Genomic DNA, 17,274 nt, shown 5'->3' with positions numbered 1-17,274 from the left:
TCAGTCAAAATGCATTGCCTATGCACAATCACAGGTCCTATCTGCACTAGGGGAGCAGGTGGCACCGTAGTCTAAACCACTGAGCCTCTTGGGCTTGCTGATCAGAAGGTCGGTGGTTCGAATCCCTGCGATGCAGTGAGCTCCCATTGCTGTGACCCAGCTTCTGCCAACCTAGCAGTTGGAAAGCATGCCAGTGCAAGTAGATAAATAGATACCACTGCAGTGGGAAGGTAAGCAGCATTTCCATGTGCTCTGGTTTCCGACAAAGTGTCCTATTGTGCCAGAAGTGGTTTAGTCATGCTGGCCACATGACCCAGAAAACTATCTGCAGACAAATGCCAACTCCCTCGACCTGAAAGCGAGATGAGCGCTGCGGCCCATAGTCACCTTTGACTGGACTTAATCGACCAGGGGTCCTTTACCTTTACCTATCTGCACTGCATATTTAAAGCAGTGTTCAAAGCACTTTTAAATAGTCCTGGCTTCTCTTCCAAAGAATCCTGGTTGTTGTAGTTTCTTAACCCTCACAGGGTTGCTGTTCTTATACCCCCCTGGAAAGAGGGATTTATTGTTAAACCACTCTGGAAAACTGTAGCTCTGTAATGGGAATAGGGTGTCTCCCAATAACACTCAGTATCCTTAGCAAACTACAGCTCCCAGGATTTTCAGGGGGAACCCAAGACTGTTTACAGTGTTATGCTAGTGCTTTAAATATATGGCATGAATGCCCCCTTGTGGCCCCTTAAACGTCATTTCTTATTGCAGGCTTGCACCTGGCATTGATCAGGAACCCCGGGAAATCACTGGTTAAAATCAGTGCAGTTTTGAAAGGTTCTGTTCACCATCCACTTTGGCTATGGTGTCTTAAGAGGTATCTAAATGCATAGCAAACAAACCATTTCCCAAGAATTCTTTCTTCTTCTTTTTTGTAGAATGGCCACTCTATGATAAAGTTATCAAGGCAGCTCCAAATTTTGCAGGTGTGTGGGGCCAAACTGTACTCAAGGACCCCTCCAGTGGGACTAGGGAAGAGTCCTGCCTGAAAATCTGGAGATCCACTGCCAGTCACTGTTGCCTCTACTGAGCTAGATAGACCAACACTCTGACTCAGGATAAGGCAGCTTCCTGTGTTCTTATGATTTCTCCTAGAAATTGTATTTCCATAGATACAGGAGGCAAGGCACTTATGGCTTTTATACTGCCTATGGCTGGGTTTCTGTTTTAAGAACATGGGGTGCCCCTGGGAAAATTGATTTTCCAAGGCCTCCCCCTGTGCTATAGCCACTAAAGGATAACAGTTTGTATCATATTTAGAGGTATCTATTATTTTACAGTGGTACCTCGGGTTACATATGCTTCAGGTTACATATGCTTCAGGTAACAGACTCTGCTAACCCAGAAATAGTACCTCGGGCTAAGAACTTTGCTTCAGGATGAGAACAGAAATCGTGCTCCGGGGGTGCGGTGGCAGCAGGAGGCCCCATTAGCTGAAGTGGTGCTTCAGGTTAAGAACAGTTTCAGGTTAAGAACAGACATCCAGAACGAATTAAGTTCTTAACACGAGGTACCACAGTATTACATTGCCAGATCACAGCACAGAAATTTGACCCCATGTAAGATGGGAACTCTTGAGACTCTTGAGAGTCCCATGGACTGCAAGAAGATCAAACCTATCCATTCTTAAAGAAATCAGCCCTGAGTGCTCATTGGAAGGACAGATCGTGAAGCTGAGGCTCCAATACTTTGGCCACCTCATGAGAAGAGAAGACTCCCTGGAAAAGACCCTGATGTTGGGAAAGATGGAGGGCACAAGGAGAAGGGGACGACAGAGGACGAGATGGTTGGACAGTATTCTCGAAGCTACCAGCATGAGTTTGACCAAACTGCGGGAGGCCGTGGAAGACAGGAGTGCCTGGCGTGCTCTGGTCCATGGAGTCACAAAGAGTCAGACGCGACTAAACGACTAAACAACAACAAGATGGGAAGGGGGAGTTGAAATATCCCTTGGGGACTGCACTCTTGCTTTTGCCACATCAGCCTGTTGGGCAAGTTCCTGGGTTGATTGTTTTGAAGAAATGAAGTGAAGCAAGCTGGGTTTGGAAGCCCAATGGAACTTTGCTCACATCTGAGAGCTGTACGAATGATGCCGTGCCTTTAGGGAAAATCAGAGAAGCAGGAAGCCTCTAAAGATTTCTGGGAATTTTGCATTTGCATTTTGTTCTAGGAACACTGCTCACCTCTTCCATCATGGGAAGGGCAACCTTCTCCAGAGGAGGCTCCTACGTTCTCAAATTTGAGAACCACCTACCCACAGGGCCTCTGTCTTGCCAGTCTCAATTTATTGGCACTCATCCAGACCACCACTGTATCTGCCAGTCTACAGCCTGTGCAGCCTTTTCTAACGTAGCTGGCATTATTAGTGCTCCCAATCCCACTTCCAATGGCTTCGAGTAGAAGCAGTGTGGTGTAGTGGTTAGAGAGGAGGACTCGGACCTGGGAGACTGGGGTTCAAACCCCCAACTCAGCCATGAAACTCACTGGGTGGCCTTGTGCCAATCACTGTCTCTCAGTCCAACCTACCTCACAGGGCTGTTGGGTGGATCAAATGGGCGAGGGGGAACCCTGTATGCCACCTTCTGCTCTTTGGAGAAAAAAAGCAGTAAATAAATGCAACAAATAAATAATATGGAATAAATAAATAATACACAGAATCATAAAGTTGGAAGGGACCAGGAAGTTCTAGAAAACAAGCCTTATGAGGAATAGTTGAAGGAGCTGCGTATGTTTAGCCTGGAAAAAAGGAGACATGATTCAGGTAGACAGCTGCGCTGGTTTGACACAGTTGAAATACATATATTTTTTTAAAAAATTGTCCAGTAGCACCTTAGAGACCAACTAAGTTTGTTCTTGGCATAAGCTTTCATGTGCATGCCAAGAACCAAGAACAAACTTAGTTGGTCTCTAAGGTGCTACTGGACAATTTGTTTATTATATATATATATATTCAGTGGAGCCATCTTCGAATATCTTAAGGGATATAACTGTCTTGGTGATTTTTAATTTCTTTTTGCCAGGGAGGGAACATCAGGTTGGGAAAGAGGAGAGGAAGATAGGATGGGAAAAGAGGGTGGGGAGAGCAAGAAAGGGCCTGTCTCGCTTTGTACCAGTGCAGCAGGTTTGCCATTGCTAGGAAGTGCCAAATTTTGTACTAGCTTGGGGCTCTATGTTGCCAGAATCTGCAATATTTAACCTAGCAGTTTGAAAGCACGTCAGTTTAAGTAGATAGATAGGCACTGCTATAGTGGGGAGGTAAACGCCGTCTGCATGCGCTCAGGCTTCCATCACGGTGTCCTGTTGCACCCGAAGTGGTTTAGTCATCTTGGCCACATGACTCGGAAAGCTGTCTGTAGACAATCGCCAGCTCCCTCAGCCTGAAAGCGAGATGAACGCCGCACCTTTGACTGGATTTAACTATCCAGGGGTCGTTTACCTTTACCTTATTGCTAGAATCCACATCTGTTGCTGCTTACTGTTTGCATAGGCTTCCTTCTTCTTTGCGTAATCCTGCCATCACCAGAACTGCTGTTGTCTTTCAGGAAGTCCCTCCCACCAATCTCTACTGAGCACATTCGTGTGTGATATATATATATAACCAAACAGCCCAACTCTCTCAGATCTTGGACTGCTTTTCCTTTTCCTCCACGACTCATCAGGAAACTGGTTCTTTGGCTCAGAGGGCTTCTCGGCTTCAGACCATGGTGTCGCGTTTAGATGGAGAGCTGCAACAGTTGTGCTGCAAGGACTGCTGGCGATGACCTTTCTTATTTCAGGTACCAGTTATTCCTATTGGAATGTCCTCGAGTTGCAGACCTGGGTGGTTGGGTGGGCACCAACTAGAATTGCACACAGAAACAAGAAGGAATTCCAAGGTAAATGGAAAAGGTTCAGAAAGGGGCGACCAACACTGTGCAAGGGGATGGAGCGACTGTCCTGTGAGGAAAGTTTGCATTCCTTGGGATGTTTTAGTTTAGAGAAAATATGAGAGAGTTCACATGATAGATACTCCAGAATTATGTGTCTCTCTCCCTCTCAAAGCACTAGAAATAGTGGGCACCCATTGAGACTGAAAGTTGGCAGATTCAGAAAGATAAAAGAAAGACCTTCTTCACACTGGGCAAAGTTAAACTATGGAACTCCCTCCCACAGGAGACAGGGATGGGCCCACCTGGATGGCTTTAAAAGAGGAATAGGTTGCCTCTCAGGTTGATTTCTCTGGCTCTTCTCAAGAGCTGGGATAGCTCAGCTGGTAGAACATGAGAGGCTTAATCACAGGATCATGGGTTTGAGCCCCATGTTGGGTGAAAGATTCCTGCATTTAACATGTACATAAGGACTCTTATTAAGGACAGGGGTATATTAACTCTTGCCCTCCCAGACTCCTTCCAGATCTTGTAGCTGAGCCAGAATCCTTTTAGATCAGAGAAAGGATTGATAGAGTGTTTGGCTAGTTTAAGCTGCTGCTCTGTTGTGATTCTCTGCTGCAGACTAGCTTAGCCGGGTGCCTTAGATCTGAGTCTAATGCACTAGGATTTTTTTCTTAGATTTTTGTAAACAAGCAAGCAAACAAACAAAAACCAGGACATTTAGTCAAATTTTAAAAATCCTCCCAGGCAGAAATTTCAGTCCTGAAAATGAGGATGTGCCCAGGAAAAAAAGAGAACATGTCCTGGGAAAAGAGGACATATTGCAATCCTACACAGGAGGTTTCCCGGAAAGTGAATGTGCTATGACTTGCTTAAGTCACCTTTTGGGTACTGCTGGTGGAGAGGAGTGTGTCTTTGAGGTGAGTTTAGCCCCGCCTGCAAGAAGGAGAAGGTTTGGGCTGTGTCAGGGAAGGAGAAGGTAGAGTCATGTCACCCAGAAGCTTTCCCAGAAAGTGAATGTTGTTTGACTTGCAATATGCTGGAACTCAGTAGAGAGGCAATGGCTAAGCAGCCTAATGTCGTGTTTTCAAAATTGTGGGAAAATTTACCCAGGGAGAAATAATTGGGATGAGGAACTGTGAAGTACTCTCCCATGGAACTGCCTGCCTCCACCTGTTTTTCTTTCTTTTTTAGGTTCATACTTTGCTTTCAAATCTGAATTGTGCTGTTGGTTTTTAAAAAATTCTTCTTCATTTTTTTAAAATACCGTATTAGGATAAGTTCAGGTTAACTACAATGCCTTTTGGGGTGTGTGTAATGCCTATAATTTGGATGTCATTGTTCTGTTTTGAAAGTTAAATCTGACTGGTGTTGGTGTGAGTTGAAATCCAATAACTGCCATTGGATTAGATGCCCCTACTGGTCTCATCCAACCCTGTGATTTAATAAATCTCTAGGACTGGCCATTCTGACATTTTTGAATCCTTCTGTGGTATCCACTCATCAAAGCACTCACTCAGGCCCCTCCTTTGGGCCTGCGGTTCAGAACAGGCACTTGGTGCAAATTTCTGCCTCCAAACAACTTCGGTTTTCATGTTAAAAAAGGGGGGGGAGAGCAATTTCTAGTCCCTGATGATTTCAAGGCAGAAAGACATTGCTAATAGCTTCTCCAGGATCTCATGCCCTTTCTTCCCACACTTCCTTTCAGGAATTTCTGCCTTGAAGTGTCATAGTTCCAACACCGTCAATCTTACCACTCCACACAAGGGCAACTCCTCATCTCATAGCTCCCCAGAAAGCGGTATTATCAACTGCTCCAGTGCTGAGAACGTTTGCACAGATGCACAACTTATATTAACTATTGGTAAGTGCTGGCCTGTCAGATGGATCCTGTGTGGCTGCTAGACTTTTGAAAGAGGAAAAGCATGAAATTACTTACAACCCCTAAATTTCCCAGCGGGATTACCTGAGGCCTGAAATGATACTTTGCATGCATTCAGAATTGAAGTATTTAAAATATGTTTTGATTCATTTTATTTTATATTTGCAGATCTTTGTACAAGCCCCTGGCCTCCATTTCTTTCTTTCTTTTTAATAAAAAGCATCCCTAGCTGTTTCTGAGAGTTGACACAGACCCAGTTCAGATGTAAGACTAAGCCATAGGTTAGTGCAGAGACAGGGGACCTCTCACCCCTCCAAATTCTGTTGGATCTCAACTCATACCACCCCTAACCATTAGCGATGCTGGCTGGGGCTGATGTGAGTGGAATCCAACATCTAGCATTGGACTAGATGACACATGTGGTCCCATCCATATCTACAATTCTATGAAATCTGGAGGGGCATAGATTCCTGCTACCAATGTAGTGTTACAAGAGCAACCTTCTGCAGGTTTATAAATCTTGGCTTGTTATTTCTTTTTGATATCCTAGTTCAAAGGTTTCAACTAATGTTGAAAGGTTTCAACTAATGTTGAAAGGTTTCAACTAATGTTGAAATAGTTTCAACTATTTGCATGCCAGAACCTTTCAGATATTCTGGACTGCATGCTTGAAATACGATCTGCATCTTACTTGCCTCAGTGGATGATTTGGAGATGGGAGGGTGTGGAAAAGCTCTGGATTTTGCATGGCTAGAATGCAGGCTGCGTCCTAGGGCAAGAGCCACACCCACTGCTCCATCCAGGATTCCTTCCGCCTCTTCTGTCACAGGCAGGTGGCCCACAGATTCTTGGCCACAGACTTGGGCTGGTTTCCAACCTAGCTTTTGAAGTAAAACAGCTGCCAGGAAGTGTGTCACAAGGAAACAGGAAGAAGTGGGAAGTGGGAAGAACTCTCTGTACTTTCTGGGGCCACTCACATGAACAAAAAACCACCCACCCATGGCACCAAGTTAGACATGAACCAGAGGGGAAAATACCAGAGGGGAAAAAAGGCCAGGGGGCTTTGGCAGCCACCCCACACTGTATAGAGTTGCCCATACATCCAAAATTTTCCAGACACTCCTGGAATTCAGCCATTGGAAACAGAAATCACTGAAATGTCTGGGCATCAACAACTTTGGGTAAAACTTTGGCAAAAACAAACAAAGAAACAAACAAAAATCTTTTGTGTCTGGACTTTCAGATTTTGAAATACATGACTAAACAACTAAACAATGACAATAACCCCGCCAAAGCATGTATAAGTCACCCCCAGAGCAATAATTGCCAAGATAAGGTCTTTGGAACAACCTGCCACAGCATCAATCTATTGCTTGTATTTATACATCTCTCTCTCTCCCCCCCCCCTCATTTTAGATAAAGATGTTTTGATAATGAGCTACAAAGGCTGCACCAGCAAGGACCTTGTGGATGGAACAAAATCAGTCACCTCTGGTGACCGTCACTTTGCCATCCAATTTGACCAGAGCTACTGTTTTGGTGACCTTTGCAATGCGAAAACGAGAGAAGTTCCCAAGACCCCTATTAAGGACAAAGGTATTTTTTATTTATTTTTAAGGGTCACCTGAGAAGAAAGTGTGATCTCACAGTTTCACTTGTTGGGCGGGTGGTTGTCAATAGGAAGGCTTGAAAAATTCAATTTTGGAGCTTTCTAAGGCAAGCGGCCCTGTTCCCCAACTCTTGGGCTCACTTGCCAAAGAAAAGGTAACCCCACTTCTCAAGAAATGTACAAGATGGTGTGCTTTAGGTGTAATTTAGGGTGTAATTTAGCAGTGAGAGCACAGAGAAAAGTTTGGAGGGAGCTGTGGGGGGAGTGGAAACATGAGGTGCACTGTAGGGGAGGGGTGAGTGAGGGGTAAAGGGAGGGGACGTGCTCAGGTGTGGGGTTTGGCAAAGGGTGTGGCTGGTTTGGCAAGTGGAGAAAGCAAGGGCAACAACCCCCAATATGTGCAAAGATTCTCACCCATTTTTAAGTTGGAAAATTGCCTTGGAAAATTCAGATAACCAATCCCTTGAACAGGGCAAATTAAGTAGGCTCACTTTGATATGCAAAGCAAACCGAAATATTCTCCCCCTATCATTATTTAAGAGACAGGGAAAGGGGGAGACTCCTACAAAAGGGAGTGACCTTTTTCAATCCAGCCCCCCCCCCCAACCTCATGCTCTTCATTTTGATTTCTTACTCCAGTAACTGGGTCCAACCAGTGTTACACAGGCTTTGGGTGGAGCTCCACTAGATTCATGCAGGAGACTACGAAATGTGGCAAAGACTACGACCGGTGTTACGAAGGCAGCATGAACATTACTATTTCAGATAGAGGAGGTGAGTTTGCCTAGGAAATTTCTTCCACAGCTCCTGCACCCCAAAAAAACACCCCCTCCTCTCAAGCTGAGCTCACTTCCAGTATCAGAACTTGGCACCTGGCTAAATTCAAACACTGCTGCCTATGTCTTACTTGAAAACCCCTTTCTTTGCCAGCCCTGGTGCCCTCTAGAACTTGGCAGACACTGATGGGAATTTGAGTCCATGAAGTTGGTGAAGCTGATTTAGCAATTCTCTGCAGATTTATTCCCTCTTTAGGGTGATCTGTTGATTGCAGGGGGCCTTTTGGTGATGTGGCGTCTTAATAATACCATCTTTTTATTATAATAATGATCATAAATCAGCAGCAAGCAGCTCTGAGAATTTGGGAACACTGAAAAATAGGATGTGACAAGCTGTTTCTAAGTGAAATAAATGCATCTTACTAGGTTCAGATGTGACTGGGGCCCCTTGATGGAGATTCCTTTACATGTGCCGATATGAATATTAGTCATGTGTATGGCCAAAGCCATTACAAAAGGTAAACGGCATAGCAGAATAGAAACAGAATAAAATATCTTACAAAGTTAAAATAAATAATTAAAATACTTCTTAAAGCCAAACATTATAGAATCATAGAACATAGAATTGTTGAGTTGGAAGGGAATCCAAGGATCATCTAGTCCAACCACCTGCAATGTCAGAATTTGTCCCCCTTTAACTTACACCCACAAACTTTTCACCTCAAAATTGCGCTCTCAGGCAAAATGGGCTGCTTTTTCAGAGGTGTAGGGGGCCCTGCCCCCTAAGAACTCATGGGTGTGGGTTACCCCTCAGGCTCCATGTTCTTCATGATTCCCCGTGGCATCTCAATGCATGCTGAGAGAAGAGGGCCAATGCCCCTCATACCTAACATTTTGTGTATTTCTTGTCCTTCCTTCTCTTCCATAACAGGATCCAGCACTTTCCCCATGACCATCAGGACCTGCCAGCGCTCATCCTGCGATGTTATAAAGAGCCAATCCTTTGGCCCTATAAATATCACCAGCGAGTCAGGGCCTTGCTGCTCCGGCAGCAATTGCAATTGGGAGAAGAGTGACTTTGCATTCAAGATAGTCAATCATGGTGTGAGGAGCATGACCAACCCATACCTGTCTTATGATCATTATGGGTCAGGTTTCCAAGGGCTCAGCCTTCAACTTTGCCCCTTCCTGGCAGTCCTGGGAACCACCATGCTCGGGATATGGGGGTGAAGAAGGGGGTTTGGGAGCGCCTAAACTGCTGGAACCTGAATTTGGGTTTGGAAGGGCTGTGTTGTGAAGAAGGGAGGGAGGGAGGAAGGGAGTTAGGGCTCCAAGGCAGTGACCTGTCCCAACCTATTGGATGTATGGCTCACATCTATAAAATAAAATTTTATTTTGGATAACCACTGCCTTGGGGTCTGATTCTCCCTTGCAAAACCAAACAATTTCTTTGATTCCCAGGACCCTACAGATTTCGACTGTGATGGAAAATATTTATGGCTATAGCTAGGGTTGCCATATTTCAAACAGTGAAAATCCAGAGAGAAAAGTTGTTGTGCTTTGATTTTGGCCAAAGTTGTTAAACTTGTTGAGCTATTCTTATGGATGATTGGCAAAAACAGCACTGCCGACATGGGCTGCCATATATGTGGATTTTCCCAAACTTGTTTCCGATTTCTGCCAGGACATGGCTGCCAACTGCTGACGGACGTATGACAACCCTAGCTATACTCAACTAAGTGCTACTCAGAACAGACCCACTGAAATCAATGCACCCAAGTTAGCCATGCCCATTAACTTCAGTGGGACTACTCTCTATAGCAGGGGTGTCAAACTCAAATTCATCGGGGGCCGCATCAGCAGTTTGGTCACCCTCAAAGGGCCGGTTGTATCTGTAGGACTATGTGTCCACTCTTTATTATCATAAATTATTGTCACTGCATTCAATTATTACTGTTTTTTGTAATAATGTGGACGGTCCACTTTACATTTATTTTAAGGGTGTTTGGAGTGTGTGCGCATGCCTCTCTCTCTCTCAGACTCACCCCCCCCCACCAGCCACCCCATATTCCCAAAGAACAACTTGATCACGGGCATCACCGGTCCTGGAAAGGCTGGCTGTGCAAAGATGGAGAGGGAGGCGAAATGAAGAGGAAGGGAAGCCCCGGGCTGGTGAAATCCAGTGCGGAGGAGAAGAGGACGCCTCCCGCAGGGCGAGTTTGCATGCCGGGAAGGATTGGGAAGCAATAGCATGACGTGCGAGGAGAGAGGGGCTTTCAAAGCCGCCCATCCTGGGAGTGGACTCTTCTTTAAAAATAAATAAATGATGATGATGGATTCTTAACATCTGGTGGGAATTTTATTTTCTCTCTCTTCCTGCTTTCTCCTCCTCCCGCCACCAAGCTCGCCGCCACCGCCACTGCCACCATCAGCATCTCTTTGCATTTGATGTGCGATTCTGGTAGGGGGGGAATGCAGAGGAGTTGGAGGCAAGGCGAACGGATATAATAATGCGGAGAGTTTGGCGAGGAGAAGACGCGGGTGCTCCGGATTGCTGGCTTGCTCCTGGCTGAAATCAGAAATCCGATTGCGCACTGGGTTGTGATTGGAAATCTAATCAGATCCTGGGATCGGCAAGGGGGGAGAGCGTGAGAGCAGCGGAGGGGGGGGCAGAGAGGGAGATAAGAAAAGAAGAGCCCCAAAGTTGGCGTTTCTGAGAAAATAATTTCAGATGTTGCAAGGGGACACGCCTCGGTGGAGGGCGGAGGGGGAGACACGGGAAGCGCGGCCGTGGGAACCCCCGATGTAACGTGGACGCACATGGATCCGCTCGCAGAGAAGGAGCCGCTTGGCCGGATCTGAGCAGACATAACAAAATCGTGTTATTAAACCAAACAGCGGCCGTTTCAGACAGATGGGGCTGCCGCTTCTGTTGGTGGTGGCGGCGGCAGCAAGGGAAACTTTCTGCAGAAGCCAAAAACGCTTCTCTCCCACCAAGAGGGATTCCAAGGTGGCTGAGGATTGGAAGAAAAGGGGAGGTGGCTGAGGATTGGGGGGCGGGTGGGGAGGAACCAGCATCCCCGGAGAAGATCAAAGGCTGGAATAAAAAAGTTTCTCCGAGGAGAAAGACTCCCCCTCCACGGCGCGGAGAGACCTGACCTTCCGCTTTTTGAGCAGTGAGCGGGAGAGAGAAGCCAGCTGCCCGCCTCGCTTCGGCCCCTGATGGCGAAGGCGCAAGTTGAGAGATGTGGGGACGTTTGAAGCAGCAGCCACGTCCTTAAGAGCGACGGGGGGAGGCGAGTAGGGATCCTGAGATCATCTTCCGAGGTCCTCCTTCGTGTGTCTGCTCCTCGAGAGGTCCAGAGGGTGGCAACACGAGAACGGGCCTTCTCTGCAGTGGCTCCCCGTCTGTGGAATGCTCTCCCCTGGTGCCTTCCTTATACACCCTTAGGCACCAGGCAAAATCATACCTTTGTAACCAGGACTTTGGTTGTTCTGATTGACATCCTATGCCCTTTTAAAATGTGGCTCTTTTCTGGGGGGGGGGGTGTTATTGGGTTGTTGTTTTTATTTTGATTATATATATTGCAGTTTTTATGTTGATCCTTTCTGTGAAACTCCCTGAAACCTCCGGCTATACGGTGGTATATAAATTCTAATAATAATAATAATAATAATAATAATAATAATAATAATAATAATAATAATATTGTTTGTTTGTGTTGTGGAAATGCAGCTCAATAAAGGCATTTCTTAAGGAAACTAGTGAGAGTTTGGTCTAAAATGCTCTGTTCTCAAGACCAGATACCAAGGGGGGTGTTTCCTATTAGATGTAGGTCCATTCTGGATTCTTTTTTTAAATAAATATTTTTATTAATTTTACAATACAAAATTATATTAAAAAAAACATAACACATATTTTTCACAGATACATTCTTTTTTTGGACTTCCCTCAGCTTTTCTGAGAATCCTCCGTTTTGATTCTTTCTTACGCATTTCCTAATTTTATATTGCCTTATAATAATAACCTTCCTTGGTCCATTCTGGATTCTATCCAGAAGAGCCAATCCCTTACTTGACACTTATTCAAAGTCAAAGCAGAACTCAGTTCTGGAAAATAAGAAGAACCTAAAACATATTGACAAGCTGCTTTCCAGATTTGGTTATCATACTCATTTTCTATCCAGAGGGCATTAGGCTCGTGCTGTTTATGGTGGTAAATAAGTCTTCTCTTTTAAGCCCATCAACTTTGGGAGCCACCAGCCCCCTCAAATATGATACGGAGGGCGACAAATATACCTCGGCCTCTAGGAGTTGGTGTCTATGATCTGCTGTTTGCAAACGCTGGACACAATGGCGTAACAGGAGGGGGGCTGTTGGGGCCAATGCCCCAGGCACATATTTTTGTGCCCCCACCTATAGTTCCCATCAAGGGAAGCCGCGTCCGGGCTGGACTTTGGGGCTGGGCTTTGGCGCATGGGCGACAGCAGCAGACCCAGGGGGAGGAAGCCTGGGAGAGGCAGCAGTGCTGCCCTTCTCTGATGCTGTGATCGTCCACTGGAGAGGCTGAGAGCAGTGGCAGAGGAATAGGGCGGGCTGCCCTGGGTGCCATTTCTGAGGGGGTGACAAAAAGGCACCCCGCGGAGGGCTCATCCCACCGTCCCTGACAGCACCAAACTCTAACCAGCTGAGCTATCCAGAAGCTATGCACCCAAAAAGCCGCTTCTTCCAAGGATTCCAACAAATTTTATTGATCCTCAGCCAACACAGTTATATCTAAATACCAGCTGTGTGCATGCAGATTTTCTTCACTTTTCTGGGCAGAAACGTTTCGCCTCTAGCAAGTCCTGTTTTCATAGTCTGTTGAAGTCCATTGTCAAAGGTGGATTTAGGCCTGGTGGGCGGTTCCCCAGCACAGGGCGCTGAGCCAGGGAGAGGTAAGGGAGGTTTTGAGCAGCAAGCTGTTTTTGACAGTTCCCCCCATCCTCCACCTTACAGTTCACAGCGAGATTTGTCTGAAAACGGACAAAATGGGCAAAAGGAACTGGAAATCCTAAAAGCATCTCCTCCAGGCAGGTTTGGAGACTGGAAGCTGAAGGAAATTGCTTTGCATTAGAATTTTATTTTTATTTTATTTTTTAAGTCCACTGCTTTTCTCCAGTTTGGGGGAAAGAGAGGGGAGGATTTATGAAGCTATGAATTTGTCTTTCTGCTTGAGAAAAATAGAAAGGGGAAAGGAGGGTGGGAACCCCTAGACATCCACCCGACTGTCTTTGTGATTCAGCCATGGAGTGAACATCAGACGAAGAAAAAGGAGAGGAAGATAGGATGGAAGAAGAGGGCGAGGAGAGCAAGAGAAGCCAGCCTTCGTTTGTACCAGCGCAGCTGGTTGGCCATCACTCAGGGACTGCATATAAATATGAAAATATGAGTCCGCCCCTGTTGGACAGCTGCCTGCTTCTTTATGTAATCCTGTCCTCACCAGAACTGCTCTCGTATTTCAGGAAGTCCCTCCTATTATTCTCTAGCTAGCATGTTTGTGCACAATATACATATAACCAAACAGACCAACTCTCTCAGATAATAGACTGCTTTACCTTTTCCTCCACGACTCATCAGGAAACTGTCGCCTTCAGACCATGGAGGGTGTTGCACTGAGATGGAGAGCTGCAACAGTTGTGCTGCAAGGACTGCTGGCAATGATCTTTCTTATTTCAGGTACCAGTTATTGCTTTTGGGATGTCCTCTAGTTGCAGACCTGGGTGGTTGGGTGGGTGCCAACTAGATTTGCACGGAAAAACAAGAAAGAATCCTAAGGTGTATGGGAAAAGTTCAGAAAGGGGCAACCAAAAGGGTTCAAGGGGGTGGAATGACTCATCTGGTAGAGCATGAGAAGCTTAATCTCAGGGTCATGGGTTTGAGCCCCATGTTGGGCAAAGGATTTCTGCATTTAACATGTACATAAGGACTCTCCTTAAGGGCAGGGGGATGTTAACTCTTGCCCTTCCAGACTCCTTCTTCAAGATCTTGTAGCTGAGCCAGCATCCTTTTAGTTCAGCAACAAGAAAAATGAATGATATAGTATGCAGCCAGTTTAAGCTGCAGCTCTGTTGTGATTCACTTAGCTGGGTGCCTTAGATCTGAGTCTAATACACTAGAATTTTTTCTTAGATTAATGTAAACAAAGTAACAAACAGAAACCTGGACATTTAAAAATCCTCCCAGACAGAAATTTCAAGGGAAAAGAGGGCATACTACTACTACATATCCTACTCCGGATGTTTCCTAGATAGTGAACGTCGTATGACTTGCTTAAGTCACATTTTTGGGGCTGCTGGTTGGGAGGAGTGTCTCTATGATGTGGGTTCTCTATCTGTGGGAGAAGGGACCCAGCGGCCAAGGTGGACTGGCTATTGCTGAAATCTGTCTTTGCTGAAATCTGCTTTTCTCTTGTGATGCGTACAAAGCTTTCACGAGCAGCCCCTCCCCAGTGGGAGGGTCCCCCGTCTGTTTTGTGAGTGCTGGTGGGGAGGAGTTTCTCTGTGACGTGGGCTTAGCCCTGTCTGCGAGGAGGAGAAAGTCTGAGCTGCATCAAGTAAAGAGAAGGCGGAGTCATGTCCCCCAGGAGTTTTCCCGGAAAATGAATATGGTTTGATTTGCTTCATGCTGGCACTCAGTACTTTAGAGAGGCAATGGCTAAGCCGCCTAATGTAGTGTTTTTAAAGTTGTGGGAAAACCTACCCAGGGAGAAACAGGAAATGAAGAAGACCTGAGCCTTCTGCTCCCCTCCCGCTGAAGAGGGAGAAGTGGGGAGGGGATGTTTCAGCTCTTTCTTCTGAGTGACAGCTGTCAGCCAAGAATCTGTATCCTGCCTCTAAGCAAAGGCAGTAAAAGCATTCAGACCAGGAACTGTGAAGTGTGCTCCCATGGAGCTGACTGCCTCCTCCCATATATATTTTTGGTTCAAACTTTACTTTCAAACCTACACTGTGCTGTAGGTTTTTCCCATTATTATTCTCTATATTCTTCATTAAAAGATAAAAAGTGCATACCGTATTTTTTGCACCATAACACTCATTTTTTTCCTCCTAGAAAGTAAGGGGAAATGTCTGTGCGTGTTATGGAGCGAATGCCTACGGATGGTGGGAGGATCTGCTGCAGTCGTGAGCAGAGGATCCATGGTTCCCCTTCCTTCCCTCCTCCGTGGCTTGCTTTGAAACAGCAAAGTGGGAGAAGAGCCACTGAGTGGGGAGGAGAGAGGGACAGAGAGCCTGCTTGCTTTAAAAGAGCAAAGCGGGAGAGGAGAGGAGCCTTCTCCTCTTATACCCATCTTCTGCATTATTAACAGCATCCTTCTCCACCCACCCCACGCGTGTTCCTTGTGCCTTGAGTGCTTTTCCTTCCCTCCCCACTTAAAACGTGGTTACAAAGCATGGATCCACATGGATCCTCAGGATTTTTGCATTGGGCTACCCCAAACTCACCGTCAGATCACATGTCTGTGGCCACAGCATGAACCACAAAAATCATACATCCGCTGTTTCGTTTAGAATATTTTTTTTCTTGTTTTCCTCCTCTAAAATCTATGTGCATGTTATGGTCGGGTGCGTGTTATAGAGCGAAAAATACGGCAATTACAAGTGCACAGAGTAAGATAAGACACAAAACAGAAGAAGAGACGAAAAGAAAGAATACCCAGGTAGAAAACTTTATTTTTCATTTTTATAAATAAAGTATTAGGTTAAGTTTTGTTTAACTACAATACCTTGTTGGGGTTGGGGCTAATACCTATAATTTGGTTGTCATTGTTCTCTTTTGTAAGTTTACATCTGACTGTTGTTGGTGCGAGTTGGAATCCAATATCTGGCATTGGACTAGATGCTCCTCGTGGTCCCATCCAACTCTATCATTTAATAAAGCTCTAGGACTGGCCTTTTTGACATCCGTCTTTCGTATCCACACATTAAACCACTCACTCAGGCCCTTCCTTTGGGCCTGCGGGTCAGAACATGGATTTGGCGCAAATCTTTGCCTCCTAAGAACTTCTGCTTTCATTTTAAAAGGGGGAAACCTATTTCTAGTCCCTGATGATTTCAAGGCAGAAAGACATTGCTAATAGCTTCTCCAGCATCTCATACCCTTTCTCCCCACACTTCTTTTCAGGAATTTCTGCCTTGAAGTGTCATAGCTCCAGCACCGTGAAACTTACCACTCCACGTAAGGGCAACACCACGTCAAATACTTACACAGGAGGTGGCATTAGAAACTGCTCCCATGCTGAAAATGTTTGCACAGATGCACAACTTACATTGACTATTGGTAAGTGCTGCTCTGTCAGATGAATCCTGTGTGGCTGCAAGATTTTTGAGAGGGGAAAAGCATGAAATTACTTGCAATCCCCAAAATTCCCAGCGGGATTACCTGGGGCCTGAAATGATGCTTTGCATGCATTCAGAATTGAGGTATTTAAAATGTGTTTTGATTCATTTTATTTTCTATTTGCACATGTTGTTGTTGTTTTTTGTTTTTTTTACTTTGTACAGTGCATGTGCAGCATCGCTACATACACCGCATGCGCTGTACGTAGCGATGCCGCACATGCGCTGTACAAAGTGGTTTGCCGCTGGCGCTGCTCCATCGCCTTATGGACAGCGGTGGGATCCCTCCCTCGCCGCTACAGCCACATGCAAGCAATCCTCCATTCGCAGCTGCAGCCACGAGCAGGGCATCCCAGCACTGTCCATACGGCGCTGGAGCACCGTTGCCGGCAAACCGCTATCTACAACGCATGTGCAGCATCGCTACGGTGTCATACATAGCTATGTCGCACATGCGCCCTATGTAGCAACGCTCAGGTGCCACGATGCCTTCCTTCGCCCCTGCTTCTGGTAGCCGCTGATGTCTGAGTCGCTCCCTCCCACTCCAAAGAGAGTTGCCTTCTCACACTGCCCCACAGGGGCCTGGGAAGAGGATACCTCCAGCCTTAGTGGCCCAACGGAGACTGGCCAAAGGCGAACGTGAGGACAGCACCTTACCTTGAGAGGCTGCAGTGACAACAACAGGCACTTTGCTCCCAGGCAAGCT

The 17,274-nt window shown here is 46.0% G+C and overlaps 2 protein-coding genes and 1 long non-coding RNA gene across 3 annotated transcripts in view; 2 read left to right on the top strand and 1 right to left on the bottom strand.

The window, feature by feature from the left end:
- Positions 1-3,620: 3,620 nt before the first annotated feature.
- LOC308590445 (uncharacterized protein) overlaps positions 3,621-17,274 on the top strand; it is a 20,628-nt gene continuing 6,974 nt past the window's right edge. Inside the window, exons 1-5 of the mRNA XM_081200499.1 lie at positions 3,621-3,830; positions 5,632-5,787; positions 7,222-7,401; positions 8,054-8,188; positions 16,354-16,509. Coding sequence (XP_081056625.1) covers positions 3,812-3,830; positions 5,632-5,787; positions 7,222-7,401; positions 8,054-8,188; positions 16,354-16,509 — 646 coding nt within the window. The 5' untranslated portion in view covers positions 3,621-3,811. The remainder of the gene's footprint in view (positions 3,831-5,631; positions 5,788-7,221; positions 7,402-8,053; positions 8,189-16,353; positions 16,510-17,274) is intronic.
- The window catches only part of LOC308590512 (ly6/PLAUR domain-containing protein 5-like), a 26,498-nt gene continuing 21,356 nt past the window's right edge, over positions 12,133-17,274 (top strand). The window contains exon 1 of the mRNA XM_081200628.1: positions 12,133-13,266. The gene's annotated coding sequence lies outside the window, so the exon portion shown is untranslated. The remainder of the gene's footprint in view (positions 13,267-17,274) is intronic.
- Positions 12,914-15,240, bottom strand: LOC308590641. Its single transcript, XR_014009831.1, has 2 exons — positions 14,452-15,240; positions 12,914-13,275 (listed from the first exon to the last, which is right to left on the bottom strand). It is a non-coding gene; the product is annotated as an uncharacterized lncRNA (long non-coding RNA).

The sequence above is a fragment of the Podarcis bocagei genome (genome assembly GCF_964188305.1).
Source record: "Podarcis bocagei genome assembly, chromosome: 7".
NCBI classification, from domain to species: domain Eukaryota; kingdom Metazoa; phylum Chordata; class Lepidosauria; order Squamata; family Lacertidae; genus Podarcis; species Podarcis bocagei.
The sequence above is the reverse complement of the archived record's forward strand: the minus strand, read 5'-3'. Positions and strand labels throughout refer to the sequence as shown.